Here is a 19524-nt window from a genome sequence, read left to right on the forward strand (position 1 = left end):
CCCCCCCCCAGCTCAGGAGCACCTTCCCAACTAGTTTCGCCACCTGGTTGGGTCACGTGCCCCGGCTCCATGTCCTGGGGGGGTTTCACACCGGTTGGTCCGCTAGGCGTGTCTGAAGTGGCCGGGGCAGATTCCATATCTCGGATTGTTCACTCCGAGATGCCCGACTTCCATTGGTCGTTCGATCCAGGTCTCCGCTCATTGGTAGAGTGGAGCAGCGAGGAGAGGAGAAATTGGAGCGGAGCCTGACGGGGTGAGTCTGAGTGGCGACGATGGGAGGCAAGGAGGACGAGTATGACTACCTGTTTAAGGGTGAGTCTGTGCTCACCTGCCTATTATCAATGTCGGGATAGGGTCCCTCCCTCATCCACCGGGATAGATGCCCGCCCCAGCCATGACCAGCTTTAAGGGTAAATCACAATTCCCTCCCCGTGAGCATCTGTTCACGAGTGAGTCCCAGGACCACCTCCACCCAGACACAGGTATCCATCCTCTCGGCCATCACCCTCTTCGTGACTCCTGTTCAAGGGCGAGGAGTGGGAAGGCTGTCCCCTTTCCCGTTCGTTACCTGTTTAAGGATGAATCGGCCCGGTATGTCCCTACCTCCTGGCCCCACCCCAGGAGCAACGTACCGTCCCCCTCCTCTCCTTACTCCCACCCCGACCCCCTCTCCCAGTCACTAACTGTTCAAGGATGAGTCCGCTCGGTTTGTCCCTACCTCTTTCACCCCCCCCCCCCCCGGTTTGTTCCTATATGCTTACACCCATCTCCCGGGAAAACGTCCTGTCCCCTCACTGTTCTTAACTCTATCTCCCTCTCTCTACTCTACCCCACCATCTCTTCCCTCAGGGTTTACGGGTAAGTTTTCCCGGTCCGTCCTTACCGGTGTGTGTGTGTACACAACGACCGTAGGGTCCGAACCTCTGCCTCACTCTTCTCTTTATAGAGCTTTAGTGCGCTATAAAACAGCGAGACCCGCCCACCCCACGCTTTGCTGGTCACGGAGCCTCCGGTTGGGGAGATGGTGTAAGCGTGCGGCTGACTTTCGGGCCGTCTGCCGTACCAAGTGTGTGTTGCTCCGGCCTAACGTGTGCTGCCGTCTCCACATCCAGGATTCTCCTGCAGAGGGACTACACACCCGCTCTTCGTCTGACTTTGGCTCCCGTCGCGCCTCACCTTTCCAAGCTCCTGTCCAAGTGCCTTTAAATGTTATCATTACTACATTATCTTTCTCCCCTCCACTTACTCTGGCAATTGGATCCATGCATCCATCACCCAGTGTATGAAACCTCTCCCCTCTCACCGTAAACCTGCGGCGGTTAGTTCCAGACTCCAGTGTCCCGGGAAAGAGACTGTATGTGGAGTCAGAAAGCGCGGCTGCACAGAAACGGGTCCACTTAGTTCATACCGAACTGTTACTCTGCCTAGTCCCATCGACCCACACCTGGACCGAAAAGTTGAAATTGAATCCGCATCTCCGCATCCACCGCCCGCACCACCCTCTGAGTTCCCCTTAAATATTTCACCTTTTACCCTTAATCTATGGACCCTAGTTCTCGTCTCACCCAATCTTAGTGGCAAGACCCTACCTGTATCCCTCATGATTTTAAATCTCCCCGCAGTCTCCTCTGCTCCAGGGAATAAAGCCTGAACCTGTTCAACCTTTCTCTGCAAGACCATTAAAGATAAATATCAGTATTGTGGGCCAAAGGGCCTGTAATGTGCTGTAGACCTCCAATTCACCCCCTCTGACAGCAAACCCTGCCTGTCCAGTCTCTCTGATCAGCAAAGACATGGTGAATCTCTCCTGCTCCCATATTCTGCAGAGTGGTAACCAGAATTGCAGAGTGCTCCATGTGTTTTTGTGACTGGGGTGTCCCAGAGTGATCAGTTTCTTGGGGGGGGGGGGGTCTCGCTGTTTTGTAGAGCACTAAAGCACAGAAATATGGTCCATGCCCAATTATTATCTGCCTGGTCCCATCTACCTGCACCTAGACAACAGCCCTCCATATCACTCCCATCCATATACCTATCTAAACTTCTGTTAACTGAACCACCTCTACCACCTCCATTGGCACCTTATTCCATGCTTGCACCTCCCTCCAAGTCAGGGCTTCTCAACTTGCAGCCCACTCTGTAGGAAGAATATGGGAGTGATAGAGTGTGGGACAGATTCATGGGGGTCTTTCCTGGAATGGACGGCAGTGGTTATAAGGAGAGACTGGACAGTCTGGGTTTGTTCTCAGTGGCACATAGTGAAAGGTTGAGTAGGTTAGGACTTTGTTCCCTGCACCAGAGGTCCTCAGTTAATGGTAGGGGTCCATAGCATAAAGGTTGGGAACTCCTGCTCTAAGTGGAGAAATTCTCCCTCAGGTTCCCCCTAATTAATTCACCTCACACTCTAAGCCTATGATGATTAGGTACTATTTTCATCCAATTTGAGGGGAGGGGTGAAAGTCTGCTTGCATGACCCCTCATGATTTTGTACACCTCTATAAGAAACCCTTTCCTTCAGTCCCCTGATCTCCAAGGAATAAAGTCCTGACCTATTCAATGTTTCCCTGTATCTCCATGTCTTTGAGTCCCATCAACATCCTTGTAAATTTTATTATTAATATCTTTCCTACAGGAAGGTGATCAGATCTACACACAATACTCTTAAATTTGTCCCCAGCAATGTCTTCCACAGCTGCAAAGTAACAGTCCATCTCCTGTACTAAATGCCCTGGTTCAGGAAGGCCAATGTTAGATCCATCTGTGATCCCACTTGCAAGTAATTATGGATCCATATTCCCAAATTGTTTAGTTCTATTGTGGCCCTCAGAGTTGCATCGTTCACTGTCTTGCCCTGGTTTGCCCTACCAAAGTGCAACACCTCACTCTTTGATTCCACCTTCCATTTCTTAGCCCATTTTTCCATCTGGTCTAGATCACTTTGCAAAATTTGATAGCATTCCTTGACACCTTCAGTCTTGGTGTCTTCCACAAACTTGCTCATCTAGTTTACCACGTTATTAATATTGACAACAAACAATGATAGACCCAGCACTGATCCCTGCCACACACCAGTAGACATTGGCCTCCAGTCAGGGTAATAATCGTCTGGTACCATTCTCTGAAGCCAATGTTGAATCAAATATGGTGAATGTGATTTGGAAGTTTGCAGGTGATGTGAAAGTTAGTGTTGGGAGTTGGGGGGGGGGGTGCAGTGCAGTGCAGGTTATTGCAGTTTATAGGGCATTAATAATGGAGAACGATTGAGAAAGTTTGCCTAAGAACAGGCCCCTCATCACACACAGTCCGTGCTGACCCCAAACCACCTATTTACACCGATTCCCTTATTCCCACTAATTCCTCAAGATTCTCCACCTCACCCTCGCACCAAGGGGGAGGAGGCATTTTACAGCAGCCAATTTACCTACTGACCCTGCACATCTTTGGGATGTGCGAGGGAACTGGAGCACCCTGGGAGAAACCCACATGGCCACAAGGAGAAGGTGCAAAGTCCACACACAGAGTAGCAGAGGTCAGGATTGAACCATCTCTCTGAGCGGTGATGCAGCGGCATTACCTGCCGTGTCACTGACCAGATTAGTCAGCAGAGCAATGCCGGGTTGAATCTGTACTGGCAAAGTGATGCACTGAGTAAAATTATGGGTGGGACTCACAATGAGGTGTTCTGAGAAATAGGGAGATCTTCTGTTCAATTCTACGGATCCTTGAAAATGGTGATACAGGTAGACAACAGCGAAGCTGGCATTTGGTATCATCAGTCAAGGCACTGAGTACAAGAGTGGGAGTTGGGATGCCATGTTATGAGTGTAGAAAACTTTTGCGTAGCTTGGGTCACCCGACTAGAGAAAGGATGTGACGCAGCTGGAGGAAAGATTCGCAAGGATGTTACTGGGGCTGGAGGTCTTCAGTTGTAAAGAAAAACTGAGACTGTGTTCCTTGGAGCGAAGGAGGCTGAGGGGTGACATTGCAGAATTCAAGATTGTTTCATGTACATGATCCAATGCAGCACAATAAAACACAATACTAACAAAAACATAATAAGTGGATACATAAGGGAGCTGATGTAAATTGATTGTATGCCCAGAAAGTGATGCTAGGCACAGGAGTGTCTGTACATGACGTGACTCTGACAGGAAATGGTAAAGTAGTGGTTGTGGATGGGTTGGTGAGGGGGTGTGGAGAGGTGGGTTGCTGGGTGGAGGTATTAATCAGCCTTACTGGGGAAAGTAACTGTTTTTGAGTCTGGTGATCCTGGTGGATCCTACGTAGCCTCCTCCCCGATGGGAGTGGGTCAAACAAATGAGAAGTTTCCCCTCATGTTCCCTTAAACTTTTCACCTTTCACCTTTATCCATTGTGGTCCCACCCAACCTTAGTGGAAAAAGTCTGTTTGCATTTACCCTATCTATACCCCCCCAAAGTTTTGTATACCTCCGTTAAACCTCCTCTCAATCTTCTCTGTTCTAAGGAATGAAGTCCTATCCTATTCAATCTTTCAGGTCCTCTAGTCCCAGCAACGTCCTTGTAAATTTTCTGGGCACTTTTTCAACCTTGTTTACATCCTTCCTCTGGGTAGGTGACCAAAACTGCACACAATTAGGCCTCAACAATGTCTTGGACAACTTCAACATGACATCCTGTACTCAATACTTAGATTTATGAAAGCCGAATGTGCCAAAAGTTTTCTTTATGACACTATCTACCCATGCCACAACTTTCAAGGAATTATTCCCAGATCCCTTTATTCTACCACACTCCTCAGTGCAAGGCCTGCTCTGGATGGTCCATTCAAAGTGCAACACCTCACACTTGTCTGCATTAAATTCCATCTGCCATTTTCAGCCCATTCAGATCCTGCTATAAACTCTGATGGTCACTTCATCACTGGTGGCATCCACAAATTTGCTAATCCAGTTAACTACCTTATCATCCAGATCATTGATATAGATGACAATCAGTATTGGACCCAGCCACTTACTACACTCTCTGGCTTCTCCCACAAAGCCGATGTCTAATCCAATTTACTACCCCATCTTGAATGCCAAGCAACTGAACCTTCTTGACCAGCCTCCCATGTGGAACCTTGTCAAGTGCCTTGCTAAAGTCCATGTAGGCAATATCCATTGCCTTGCCTTCATCCACTTTCCTGGTAACTTCCTTGGAAAACTCTGTAAGATTGGTTACACACAATTTGCCACAAACAAAGCCTTGTTGATTATTCCTAATCACTCCATGTCTATCGAAGTTTGAAAGGGGATGGAAGGGGTAAGTGTTACAGGGGATGTGGGGGACAAATTTTTCACCCAGAAGTTGTCGAGGCAAGTACATTAACAGCATTCAAAAGGCATTCGGTCAAATGCATGGAAAGATTGAGATGAACATGAACCAAGTGCAGGCAAATGGGACGAGTCCAGATGGGTCAGTACGTTGGACTGAAGGGCCTGTTCCTCCGAAACTGAGACGGTTCTGGGCCCCATCCTGTAGCTGCTGACCTGGCCCAGAATGTGCAGTGGGGACCCTACTCTGGTGAAGCCCAGTGTCTGAGAGCCACACCATGCCCTGTGGGACGTGGGCCTGACCCCAGCTTCTGGGGGATTGCACCGCTGATCTGGCCTGCCGCTGGGGGAGGGCACGCTCTCTGGGGTCAGGATACTGAGGGGGCGGAGAGGGTGGCATTCTGCGCACACACACCCAAGTGGACGGTGACCATAAGGTCCTCTCCCCATTTTGCACCCCCCCCCCCCCACCCAAATCCCCCACAGCAGCCAATCGAATTGCAGGCCAGCTTGGCATGGCCAGACCACACAAGCAGCCCATCAGTGTCTGGGGGAGGTAAGGGTGTTTTGGGCTATGGGAACAGGCAAACCTGCTGTTAGCGTTGGGCCTACTAGTACTAGAAAGTTGAAGAGGGTAAGGGGTTTCTCCCTCGAGGCTGAGGTCTGTGGTGGGCATTCCTCCCACTGTGGAGGGGCGGTTTCCCTTGATGGGCACACCTCTCAGGGTGAAGGTCCGGAGTGGCTGAGGGGGTGGAGGGTTGTCTGAGTGCAGCCAAGTTCCTGACCTCTTGCCCATCCACTGTAGTGGTGCTGATCGGCGATTCCGGGGTAGGGAAGAGCAACCTACTGTCCCGCTTCACCCGCAATGAGTTCAGCCTGGAGACCAAGAGCACCATCGGCGTGGAGTTCGCCACCCGCAGTGTCCGGCTCCAAAACCGGACCATCAAGGCTCAGATCTGGGACACAGCAGGGCAGGAGCGGTATCGAGCCATCACCTCAGCGTGAGTGAACAACAGAACTGCCCTCCACAAAACCAGCCCCTCCACTCTGCCTCACCCCCTCACCACAAGCCCTCGCCCCGGTCCCTCCACTCTGCCTCAGCACCACTCTCTGCCTTATCCCCAGATGGTCACAGTCATACAGCACAAAAACGTGCTCTTCAGTCCAACAGGTCCATGCTGACAAAGATTTCCATCCAGGCCAGTCCCAATGCCCACATTTAGCCCATATCCCTCTGAACCTTTCCTATCCGTGTACCCATCCGTATCCCTCTAAACCTTTCCCATCTGTGTACCTGTCCGTATCCCTCTAAACCTTTCCTATCCGTTTACCTGTCCATATCCCTCTAAACCTTTCCCATCCGTGTACCTGTCCGTATCCCTCTAAACCGTTCCTATCCGTGTACCTGTCCGTATCCCTCTGAACCTTTCCTATCCGTGTACCCATCCGTATCCCTCTAAACCTTTCCCATCTGTGTACCTGTCCGTATCCCTCTAAACCTTTCCTATCCGTGTACCTGTCCATATCCCTCTAAACCTTTCCCATCCGTGTACCTGTCCGTATCCCTCTAAACCTTTCCTATCCGTGTACCCATCCGTATCCCTCTAAACCTTTCCTATCTGTGTACCTGTCCGTATCCCTCTAAACCTTTCCTATCCGTGTACCTGTCCATATCCCTCTAAACCTTTCCTATCTGTGTACCTGTCCGTATCCCTCTAAACCTTTCCTATCTGTGTACCTGTCCAGGTGTCTTTTAAATGTGTTAATGTAGCTGCTTCAACCACTTCCCCTGGGAACTCCTTTTGGGTGAAGACATTGCCTCTTTGGGCCCCTTTCAAACCTTCCCTCTCACCTTAACCCTGTGCCCTATAGTTCTTGATTTCCGAACCCTGCAAGAACGTCTGTGTGTATCCACCCTGTCTAATCCCCTCATGAATATGTACATCACTATAAATTAACCCCTCATACAGCTGTGAGAGTGGGGTCTCTGGTAAACTGTGGCCCTCTCTCTCCCACCCTCCCCGATCAGTGCAGAATGCCAGGGTCACCTGGAGGCAGGGTTGCACACGCGGGTGTGTTCTCCCCGTATCCTGTTACTGGGCGCGGTGACAAGGGGCTCGGGTTACCTGTAGGTATCCATGGTGACCCAGTTTTCCCAGCGACAGGTTATGATGGAATAAAATTTCAACATGTCTGAGGAGATCGACTGTTCAACCCAAGTCCTTAATTCTCCTCCGTTCGTGCTCCTGATGCCCAACTCCCTCCATTCACCCTCACCGCCCTCCACTGCTCACTGGCAAGCTGAACCAGAACACGCCAGAAACACTCAGTAGGTGATACTGTGACAGGGGAGGGGGGATAAACACCAAACACTTTGGTTTGGAGGGTCTCAGCCAATGTGGAGATGCCAAGGATTGGCGAGGAAGTAGGGGGAGTCCCTGACCCCGTTGTCAGAGCTGGTGAAATGAGTGGGTTACTCGGGGGGTCCCTTTTGAGGCATCGCCTTGAAGGTGACCTTGATGGAGGGAGAGGGTTGAGCCCGCGATGGGGCTCATTGAGTCTACATCACTCTGATCCCGTTCATTGGCGCCTCCTTACCAGACAGTGATGCAACCTGTCAGAATCACCTGCCCTCTGTCACTGCTCCCCCTCTCTCCTCCCCATGAGGATCCACACGTCACTTGCCCCGTTTGCATCATCTAACTCCCCTCTTACCCTTGCAGCCTGGATGAAGCAACTTGGCCAGAAAGGATGACTTTCCATTTCCCCCTCGCAGACGCTGTCTGAGCTCCAGGTTCCAGCATGAGCACTCTCCTGCGCCTCTCAATCTGTCCCACAATCTTGCCTTGAGGAGGCATGGGGGGGTGAGGGAGGAGGGGGTGGAGACATGGGAAGTTCAGGACTGACCATGCTGTCTGCGCTGGGAGCACCGGCTGCAGTTCTGGGGCTGTGTGAACTACAAGTCCATCACTCTCAGCTCTTTGGGTCCCCGTGAGCTGACCGGCACTCTTCTCCCCCCCCCCCCCCCAATACACTCCCCCTCACTGGATGGGAAGTTTCCGAAGGGAGGTGTAGGGCGAAGCGGTCAGTGGGGATTGAAGAGCAAGTTGCCAAGACAACGGCCCTTTCACAACATAAAGGTGGTGGAGATGCCTTTCAATGTTCATCAAATTCCATTGTCTCCATTGGACAACCATTCTTTCAGCGGGTCAATCTCTTGGACAAGGGGTCTCTGCTGTGAGGGAGACCATGAGCTTAGAATGAGAGGACCCAATGGAACAGGGTAGTTGTCGCAGAAGAGCTGAGACATCCGCATCTGGACCGGGACACTGGATGTCCCAGCAGGCCAAGCAGTATTTGGGGAGTGGGGGTGTGGAGGAATATTGCTGTGTTAGTTTGGTGGTGATGTTTCCTCTGGTTGGGGTGGGAGGGGAAGGGGAGGGCAGAAGGTGATGGACCTATAGTGCTGCCTACCCTAGGTGCTCTGGGCACAGGTCACCCACTGCTTCCAAGAGGGTTGGTGGGAGACATGGTGGGGGGGGGGGGGTGGCGTGCATCGGAGGGAGGTGTCATGGAGCATTTGGGTCACAAAGCAAAACAATAGGCCCTTTGGTCCAACTGGTCCATTCTGGCCGGTACCACAGTGTCCTCCCTGCTAGTTCTGGTTGCCTGTATGTGGCCCATAAGCCTGCAAGCCCCTCCCCTCCAAATACCTATCCAAATGCCTCTTAAATGTTGCATTTGTACCCACCTCAACCTCTTCCTCTGGCAGCTCATTCCAGTACTGGAAGGAGTCGGTGCAGGGTGCTGAGGTCAAACCGTTCTCTGATTGGTCATTCTCTGGCCAATCAGAACAGCAGATGGGAGGGTCAGGTAACGAATAAGGGGCAGCAGGGAAGGATGAGAAGGCGGTCAGTCCAGCTCCTGGTGGAGTGAGAGCAGGTCGGTGGGGGACATGGTAGACATCCTTCCCAGCTGGGTAAGCCTCTGCAGCACAGAAACGGCCTCTATCCCATTGCCCACCACGATCAATCCGCCCTCTCTGTCTTGCTGAGTCAAACACTCATGCAGATACTACATTACTGTGAGCGTCGCTGCTCCCCCCCACCCTTTCAGACAGTGCATCCCAGATTCCAAACACCCTCCCCTGGGGAAAAATTCACCCTCCAGATCCCTTCCACTCTCCCCCACCTTTACCTTGCTGTCTTATCTCCTTCAGTTTCGGACCTCTCTGCAACAAGGAATCTCCTCCTCCTCCCCTTCAGGCAGCGATTCCAGATTCCACGCCCCTCTGGGGGAGAGATACAATCTTTCTTGGATCCCCACTAAAATCTCATTCCCCTTCTCTCAAAACACTGCCTGGGGAAACATTTCCCACTCTCCACCATGTCTTCTCCCCTTGTAACTCTGTCCACCTCCCTCATCAGCCTCCTCTCCAGGGAGAATGGTCCCAATTCCTCCCATTTCCACCTTCTATCGGAAACACTCTGTCCCATGCAAAGTCCTGAGGAATGTCCTCTGCACACCCTTCCTATCGTGTGGACGGGATTCAGCAAGCAGCACGAACACAGATGGCAGCAGGTGGAGGCTGTACCACCCTGTGAGCCTAGCCCAGCACTTGACTCTGCTGATTCAGTCCCTTCAATCCAGTTGTCTCCCCTCATTCCCCTGTCCCCAGGAGTGACTCCACCTCCACCCCCCCACCATAATCTCAAATAGTTTGGCTTCAGCTTCTTTGCCTGATTCCCCCGGGTTCACAGACCTCAGGAGGAAATATCTCGTGCCCTTCTTGTTCGTGATGTCTCTTCCCCCTGTCTCCACCAGATATTACCGGGGGGCAGTGGGGGCACTCCTGGTGTACGATATTGCAAAGCACCTGACGTACGAGAACATGGAGCGGTGGCTGTGGGAGCTGCGAGACCACGCTGACCCCAGCATTGTGGTCATGTTGGTCGGCAACAAGAGTGACCTGAGGCACATGCGGGCGGTGCCCACTGAGGAGGCCAGGACATTCGCAGGTGCTGTGGGCAAAGGGGGCATCATCAGAGGCAATGAGGAAGGGATGAAGGGGATGTCATCAGAGGGTATGATGAAGAGGAGGGAGGGGAGGGAGGGGATGTCATCAGAGGGAGGGATGAAGAGGAGGGAGGGGAGGGAGGGGATGTCATCGGAGGGAGGGATGAAGGGGAGGGAGGGGATGTCATCAGAGGGAATGATGAAGGGATGAAGGGGAGGGAGGGAATGTCATCAGAGGGAGGGATGAAGAGGAGGGAGGGGATGTCATCAGAGGGAATGATGAAGGGGAGGGAGGGGATGTCATCGGAGGGAATGATGAAGGGATGAAGGGGAGGGAGGGGATGTCATCAGAGGGAATGATGAAGGGGAGGGAGGGGATGTCATCGGAGGGAATGATGAAGGGATGAAGGGGAGGGAGGGGATGTCATCAGAGGGAATGATGAAGGGATGAAGGGGAGGGAGGGGATGTCATCGGAGGGAATGATGAAGGGATGAAGGGGAGAGAGGGGATGTCATCAAAGGGAATGATGAAGGGATGAAGGGGAGGGAGGGGATGTCATCAGAGGGAATGATGAAGGGAGGGAGGGGAGGGAGGGGATGTCATCAGAGGGAATGATGAAGGGATGAAGGGGAGGGAGGGGATGTCATCAGAGGGAATGATGAAGGGATGAAGGGGAGGGAGGGGATGTCATCAGAGGGAATGATGAAGGGATGAAGGGGAGGGAGGGGATGTCATCGGAGGGAGGGATGAAGGGGAGGGAGGGGATGTCATCAGAGGGAGGGATGAAGGGGAGGGAGGGGATGTCATCAGAGGGAATGATGAAGGGATGAAGGGGAGGGAGGGGATGTCATCGGAGGGAATGATGAAGGGATGAAGGGGAGGGAGGGGATGTCATCGGAGGGAATGATGAAGGGATGAAGGGGAGGGAGGGGATGTCATCAGAGGGAGGGATGAAGAGGAGGGAGGGGATGTCATCAGAGGGAATGATGAAGGGAGGGAGGGGAGGGAGGGGATGTCATCGGAGGGAGGGATGAAGGGATGAAGGGGAGGGAGGGGATGTCATCAGAGGGAATGATGAAGGGATGAAGGGGAGGGAGGGGATGTCATCAGAGGGAATGATGAAGGGATGAAGGGGAGGGAGGGGATGTCATCAGAGGGAATGATGAAGGGATGAAGGGGAGGGAGGGGATGTCATCAGAGGGAATGATGAAGGGGAGGGAGGGGATGTCATCGGAGGGAATGATGAAGGGATGAAGGGGAGGGAGGGGATGTCATCAGAGGGAATGATGAAGGGGAGGGAGGGGATGTCATCGGAGGGAATGATGAAGGGGAGGGAGGGGATGTCATCGGAGGGAATGATGAAGGGATGAAGGGGAGGGAGGGGATGTCATCAGAGGGAATGATGAAGGGATGAAGGGGAGGGAGGGGATGTCATCAGAGGGAATGATGAAGGGATGAAGGGGAGGGAGGGGATGTCATCGGAGGGAATGATGAAGGGATGAAGGGGAGAGAGGGGATGTCATCAAAGGGAATGATGAAGGGATGAAGGGGAGGGAGGGGATGTCATCAGAGGGAATGATGAAGGGATGAAGGGGAGGGAGGGGATGTCATCAGAGGGAGGGATGAAGGGGAGGGAGGGGATGTCATCGGAGGAAATGATGAAGGGATGAAGGGGAGGGAGGGGATGTCATCAGAGGGAATGATGAAGGGATGAAGGGGAGGGAGGGGATGTCTTCAGAGGGAGGGATGAAGGGGAGGGAGGGGATGTCATCAGAGGGAATGATGAAGGGATGAAGAGGAGGGAGGGGATGTCATCAGAGGGAGGGATGAAGGGGAGGGAGGGGATGTCATCAGAGGGAGGGATGAAGGGGAGGGAGTGGATGTCATCAGAGGGAGGGATGAAGGGGAGAGAGGGGATGTCATCAGAGTTAGGGATGGATGAAGTGGAGGGAGGGGATGTCATCAGAGGGAGGGATGAAGGGGAGGGAGGGGATGTCATCGGAGGGAATGATGAAGGGGAGGGAGGGGATGTCATCGGAGGCAATGATGAAGGGATGTACAGGGGAGTGGGCTCTTTGGCCCTCCCAGTTTATACCTGAACCCCCCCCATTTCAGTCCCCAGTTTCTACCTTTATGCAGGGGGAGGGACGTGATTAACCACTGACTTGGCATGTCATTGGGATGTGGGAGGGAACTGCAGCACCCCAGGGGAAATGCACGTGGTGTGGTTATCGGGAGAATGTGCGGACTCCGCATGTCACCTCTACCCTCTGCCTTGAGTCTGATCTTGGGAAATCAGCCTTGGAGTGACAGCCCAGGTCATCTAGTCTGCCCATCGTGTCTCTGCTAGCCTCCAGAAGCCCAGCACCCTGAGTGTGTGAGAGTGAGGTGGGGAGGTGGTTGTGGGAGGGGTCCTGGAGGAATGACAGCGGACTTGCAGGGCCACTAACACTTCCCCTCTCCTGCAGAGAAGAGCCGCGTGTTGTTCATTGAGACCTCGGCCCTGGATTCCACCAATGTGGAGATAGCCTTCCACACCCTTCTCAACGGTAGGAACCCTCCATTACTCCCTCTCCTCAAGACTCTTTGGCCCATCACATGTATGCTAACTCTGATCACCCGCTTAACATCCCACCCCACTTTCCTCCTTCATGTCCCCATCTGTCATCCATTTACCGTTTGACAGTTCACTGAGGCCAATTAACGCATTAACCCCAACACATTATTGGGAGGCAACTGGACACCTGGGGGCAGTCTGGCATGGTCTCAGACATGCTGCATCAGTGGTGGGGGGTTGAACCCTTGTAATCTCTTCTATCTGATGAAGGCAAGTATTCCATATGCCTTCTTTTCCATTCTGTCTACTTGTTGTTTGATGCCAGAGGGAAGAGGTGGTAAGGGGTCCACTTGTCATTTTGCCGCCTTGTCTCTGAGGCCATACTGCCCACTGATCCCCTGCTATCACCATTTGTCCCCACTACCCTGCAGTTTGCCCTGTTGATATGTCCCCCCACCCCACCAGCTGTGACTGTTAGTGAGACTGTCTTCCGGAAACCCCGGGTGGGTGGCTTGGTGGTGGAAGGGAAGCACCTGGATTAACTGACCTCCTCCTCCCTCTTCCCAGAAATCTACCGGATTGTGTCTCAGCGCCAGTTCTCCGCGGACCCAGAAGAATGGAAGTTGGGTCCCAGCCGGGACATCGTGGCCATCTCCCCACCCCCTGTGGACAAGAGTCGCAGAGTCCAGTGCTGCCAGGACATATAGATCCATGCCCTCTGCCAATCGCTCTGTTCCCTCCCTGCCTGTTCACCCCCACCTGTCTGCACTGTGGGACCACTGGGCCTAGGGAAGGATATATGATTCCAGTCGAAGAACAGGATGGGGTGGGGGTTACCATGGAAACTGGCCATCTTTAACCCAGGTCATGGCAGGAGGACCCACTGAGACCACAGGTTTACTTCCCATCATCTACCATTTTGCCACCCCCTGCCCCACCCACCCTTCTTTCTGCCTTGGATATTTTCCTTACCTCTCTGCTCTTCATGCCCGCCTCGCTCTCTGCCCTTTTTGTTTCCTCCCTCCCTCTCAACTGTAATCTCTACCTGTATCTACATGCCTCCTCTGCCCCGCTTCCCTCTCACTCTCCACTGTGATGTGTCCCTTCAGTTTCACACTCCAGTCATGCTCCTGGGGTTCGGACAATGAGCCAGAGCCAGGGTGCAGGGTTCTTGTTCCGTCAGCTGTTTCTTCTGTGCAGTACCTGTCCTGTTTGTAAAAGATGTTTATTTTATTGTAAGTAAATTATATCACATTAAAATCCAATGCAAGCAGTTCTCTCTTGGTTAGTGTGTCTGCCTGTGGGGATAGAGTTGCGAGGACATTAACTCTTTGCGTTGGAGTTTGGACAGGTTGTAAGGTTCAAGAGGGGAGGGTTCCCTTGGGTTTGATTATTGAGCTGGAAAAGGGGTAGAGAGAGAATCTGCTTCCCCTCTCTGAGGGTGAGGTGTTGGAACAGAAGGGAGGGCTAAATCCTCAATGACAAAATCCAAACCAAATGTTGGAAACACTCAGCAGGTCAGTCAGCATCTATGGAGAGAGAAATGGTTCATGTTTGTCTGACAACCTTTCCCAAAACTGGGTTGGATTTCGGTATTGAAGCAGTAATGGGGGAGGGAGACAATAGGAGAAAATATCTGCGGTATGGTGAGACCAGCTGGATTAATGTGGCCGCGAAGAGAGGATATTGCTCCCTGTGTTGCTAACAGCAGATTCTGCTGTCCTTGTTGGGGAAACAGCTTGATGATTATCAATGTGCTAGGAGGCAAAGGGGTGTGAGTATTGGAAGGGTGTGGAACTAATTAAACCAATAATCTAATCTCTCATCCCTGAATGTTAGCCATGACCTCCCCACTCTCAGCTGCCTCCCAAAGCTTCTCTTGCACACTCCTGTGCTGCTAGTTTCCACCACCTCTCCTGGCAGCACATTCCAGGCACCCACCACTGTGTAATTAAAGAAAATTTGCCCTACATATCTCCATTGAACTTTAACCCTCTCTTTTTGAATCTGATGGAGATTGTGAAAATTGCTTGGTTTATTGTGGGAGGTGAGGAGCTGGGGGACTCACCCCAAAGAGAGAAAGGAGTGACAATGGAGGAGATACAGGCCAAGGTATGGTAAAGGAACACACAGTCAATTCTGGAGGAACTCAGCAGTTTAGGCAGCATCTATGGAAGCAAATAACTATGTGAAGAGGACAGTTGTGTGCTCTTCATGCCGGATGTTGGAGACCCAGCATCTCCCAGAGAACTACATCTGCGTGAAGTACCGCAACCATGGAAAGTACCCTAACCCTAACCGCAACCATGGAAAGTACCCTAACCCTAACCCTAACCGCAACCATGGAAAGTACCCTAACCCTAACCCTAACCCTAATGCGGGGCATCTCCCAGAGAACTACATCTGCGTGAAGTACCGCAACCATGGAAAGTACCCTAACCCTAACCCTAACCCTAACCGCAACCATGGAAAGTACCCTAACCCTAACCCTAACCCTAACCCTAACAACCTAACCCTAACCCTAATGCGTGAAGTACCGCTCCTTGAAGACCCAGTTAAGGAACTGGAGCAGCTGCTGGATGACCTTCAGCTTGTACGGCTTCAGAGTTACAGGGAAGAAGTCATCCCTAAGTTGCAGGAGGAGAGTAGCTGGGGGAGTAGGAGACTCAATAGTCAGAGGAACAGACAGGAGATTCTGTGCACATGAACGGGACACCTAGATAGTATGTGACCTCCCAAGTGCCAGGGACAAAGAAGTCTAGGATTACATCCACAGCATTTTGGGTGGGGAGGGACAGCAGTCAGATTCTCAGTATATATTGGTACCAATGGCATAGGAAGGGAAAGAAAGAAGTCCTGAAGAGGGAATTTAGAGAGCTATTCAGAAAGCCGAGAAGCAGGACCTCCAGGGTAGTAATTTCTGGATTGCTGCCTGTGCCATGTGCCAGTGAGGGTAGAAACAGGATGTTTTGGCAGATGAATGTGTGGCTGAGAAGCTGGTGCAGGGGCAGGGCTTTGGTTTCTTGTGTCATTGGGATGGGGGAGTGTGACCTATACAAAAGGGACAGGTTGCACCTGAACCCCAGGGGAACCCATATTCTTGCGGGCAAGTTTGTCAGAGCTGTTGGGGAGGGTTTAAAACTCATTTTTCAGGGAGATGGGAACTGGAGTGAAGAGACTCAGGATAGGTCAGATGCTTTTTTAAAAAAAAACATAGCGTACAGCCAGGAAGGGCAGGCAGATGATAGGACAAAATTGTAGCCAACAGGGTGAGTATCAGTGCATTAGGGATGCAGAATCCAAAAGGGTGGCAAATGCAGCATTCAAAGTGTTTTATTTCAATACACAGAGAATGAGAGAGAAGGTGGATGATCTTGTTCGCCTTTACAGATTGTCAGGTATGATGTTGTGGCCATCACTGAATCATAGCTGAAGGATGGTTGTAGTTAGGAGCTGAAAGTTTAAGATTACACATCACATCGAAGGAATGTGAGGATGGGCAGAGGGGGTGGTGTGGCTCTGCTGGTAAAGAATGGCATCAAATCATCAGAAAGCTGTGACATAGGACTGGAAGATGTTGAATCATTGTGGATTGAGTTAACAAACTGCAAGGGTAAGAGAATCCTAATGGCAGTTATACACAGATCTCCAAACAGTAGCTGGGATGTGGACTACAGATTACAATGGTAAATAGTCCTATCAAAAGGGCACAATGATAGCCATGGAGATCTCAACGTGCAGGTAGATTGGGTTGGTAAAGGATCTCAAGAGTGAATTTGTTGAACGCCTATGAAATGGCTTGTTGGAGCGGTTTGTCACTGAGCCTACTGATCAGCTATTGGGTGTTATGTAGTGAACCTGGAGATGATTAAGCAACTTAAGGTGAAGGAACCCTTAAGAGGTAATAATTACAATATGGTTAAAATTTGACAGAGAGAAAGTAAAGTCTGATGTGGCAGTATTTCAGTGGAGTAAGGGAAATGACAGTGGTATGAGAGAAGCTGGCCAAAGTAAGCTAGAAGGAGCTGCTGGCAGGGATGACAGCAGAGCAGCAATGGCGTGAGTTTCTGGGAAAAATATGGAAGTGCAGGATTGATGTACTCAAAAAACAAAGATGGATGTATTACAACGTAAATGACAAAATAGTACAACCGTAACTGACAAGGGAAGTAAAAGCAAGAGAGGGCATACAACAAAGCAAAAGTTAGCAGGAAGATGGATGGTTGGGAAGCATTTTAAAAACCTATAGAAAGTAACTAAAAGAATCAGGAGGGAAAATATGAAATACAAAAGCAAGCTAGTAAATGATATCAAGGTGGATGGAAAAAGATTTTGCAAGAATATAGAAATAAGAGATGAGAGTGGATACAGGATCTCTAGAAAATGAGGCTGAAGAAATAATAGGGGACAAAGAGATAGCAGATGAACTAAATGAGTATTTTGCATCAGTCTTCACTGTGGAAGACACAAGCAGTGTGCCAGATGTTGAAGGGTGCAAGGGAAGAGAAGTGAGTGAAGTTGCTATTATAAGGGAGTAGGTGCTCAAAAAGCTGAAAGAACTAAAGATGCGTAAGTTACCCAGACCAGATGAACTGCACCCTAGGGCTCTGAAAGAGGTTGTGTTAGAGATTATGGTGGCATTTGAAGAATCTTTGGGCTCTGGCATGATGCCAGATGACTGAAAAATTGCAAATGTCACTCCACTATTTTAAGAAAGGAGGAGGGTAGCAGAAAGGAAATTGCAGACTAGTTAACCTCAGTGGTTGGAGACAAGGATGAGGTTGTGGAGTACTTGGGAACATAGGACAAGATAGGATAAAGTCAACTTGGTTTCCTTAAGGGAAAATCTTGCCTAACGAACTTGTTGTAACCTCCTCAAATAATTCCAAGTAGGATAGATAAAGGGGATGTAGTAGATGTTGTATATTTGGACTTTAAGAAGGCCTTTGAAATGGTGCCACTCAAGAAGCTGCTTACCAAGTTAAGAGCCCATGGTATTACAGGAAAGTTGCTAGCATGGTTAGAGTATTGGCTGATTGATAGGAGGCAGTGAGTGGGAATAAAAGGATCCTTTTCTGATTTGCTGCCAGTGACTAGAGGTGTTCGCAGGTGTCAGTGTTGAGAACACTTGTTTTTGTGCATATGATTTAGATGATGGAATAGATGGCTTTGTTGCAAATGATATGAAGATTAGTGGAAGGGCAGGTAGTGTTGAGGAAACAAGTAGGCTGCAGAAGGACTTGGATTAGGAGAATGGGCAAGAAAGTGGCAAATGAAATACAATTGTAAAAGGGGTTTCTTCTTTTTCTCTTTGTTACTGTGTATGTAATCAAAAGGGCTTCTTTGTTATGTTAACTAGCAGGAATGCTTCTTTGTTGCGAGAGAGTGCTGGAAGCTTGTTTGGGTTAAAATTTACTGATAACGAAAATTGTATTCCTTTGTAAACCAAATGCGGATTAATGTTGTTCTTTCTTCTGAGTCTGTAAGCGATTGTTGACGGGCTTTTGGGCAGATCGGCGTGAGGGGGTGAGAGAGAGAGGACGCAATGCTGTAAGCTGGGCGAGGAACGGACCCCAAGCAGGGGTCCGAGGCCAGGAGGTATTCCGAGGAGGGGGGGATGAAGCTAGATGTGCTTGGTTGACCACTTCGGAGGGTCCTGAGCTGAGAGTCGAGGAGTTCGGAGGGGATCGAATGGTGGCCAGAAGACTTCAGTAGTTGAGCTCCAACGGTTGTGCACGAAGTGGTTTGGACTTTGATAAGTTTGGCGCCTTTTCTTTATTTTTTTCTTCATATATACTGTATCGTTATTAATCACTTAGTTATAGTAACCTTTATAAATTGTACTGATTTAATCGCATATGGTGTACTGTCTGTTTGTGGGCGAGGCGGGGACATCACACAGCACCCACACCAGCTGATTACCCAGTTTGGCGGGGCCGAAGGCTGCTCCCCCTAGACAAGATTGAGCTGAGTGAGCCTGAGGCGACCCAGGGGGTTACACAATGTTAGAGAATGCATGGTCATGCACTTTGGTAGTAGAAATAAATGGGCTGACCATAATCTAAATGGGGAGAAAAATCAAACAGAAATGAGATGCAAAGGCACTTAGGGTTCCCTGAAGGTTAACTTACAGGTTGTGTTGGTGGTGAGGAAGGCAAATGCAATGTTGGCATTCATTTCAAGAGGTTCTGGTGAGGCCTCACCTTCAGAATAATTTTCTACTCCTTATCTAAGAAAGGATGTGTTGGCATTGCAGAGGGTTCAGAGGAGGTTCACAAGGATGATTCCGGGAATGAAAGGATTATTATCTGAGGAATGGTTGATGGCTCTGGTTCTGGACTCGCTGGAATTTAGATCTCATTGAAACCTTTCGAATGTTGAAAGGCTTAGACAGAGTAGATGCAGAAAGGATGGTTCCCATGGTGGGAGTGTCTAGTCCAAGAGGGCTCAGCCTTGGGGTAGAGGGGTGTCCATTTAAAATAGAGATGCAGAGAAATTTCTTTAGCTAACGGGTGGTGAACTTGTGGAATTTGTTACCACAGGCAGCTAGGGAGGCTAGGTCGTTGGGTGTATTTAAGGTAGAGCTTGATAAGTTCTTGATTGGGTGTAGTGTCAAAGGTTATAGAGAGAAGGCCGGGGAATGGGGCTGAGGAGGGGAAA

General features: G+C 50.5%; 1 protein-coding gene across 1 annotated transcript; it reads left to right on the top strand.

The window, feature by feature from the left end:
• The first annotated feature begins 61 nt into the window (after window positions 1–61).
• On the top strand, window positions 62–13808 carry LOC132399497 (ras-related protein Rab-11A-like). The gene is made up of 5 exons (XM_059979925.1): window positions 62–312; window positions 6096–6291; window positions 10115–10308; window positions 12776–12856; window positions 13432–13808. The coding sequence occupies exons 1-5, from the start codon at window positions 273–275 to the stop codon at window positions 13569–13571; spliced, it is 651 nt and encodes a 216-aa protein (XP_059835908.1). The 5' UTR covers window positions 62–272; the 3' UTR covers window positions 13572–13808.
• Window positions 13809–19524: the final 5716 nt, after the last annotated feature.

The sequence above is a fragment of the Hypanus sabinus genome, chromosome 9, assembly GCF_030144855.1.
Source record: "Hypanus sabinus isolate sHypSab1 chromosome 9, sHypSab1.hap1, whole genome shotgun sequence".
Classification (NCBI taxonomy): Eukaryota; Metazoa; Chordata; class Chondrichthyes; order Myliobatiformes; family Dasyatidae; genus Hypanus; species Hypanus sabinus.

Excerpts from the sequence above, each read along its gene's own strand:
- LOC132399497 (XM_059979925.1), top strand. The coding sequence starts at position 273 with ATGGGAGGCAAGGAGGACGAGTATGACTACCTGTTTAAGG. Across the intron at positions 10,309-12,775 it reads GGAGGCCAGGACATTCGCAG|AGAAGAGCCGCGTGTTGTTC; the intron begins GTGCTGTGGGCA and ends CCTCTCCTGCAG. Across the intron at positions 12,857-13,431 it reads CTTCCACACCCTTCTCAACG|AAATCTACCGGATTGTGTCT; the intron begins GTAGGAACCCTC and ends CCCTCTTCCCAG.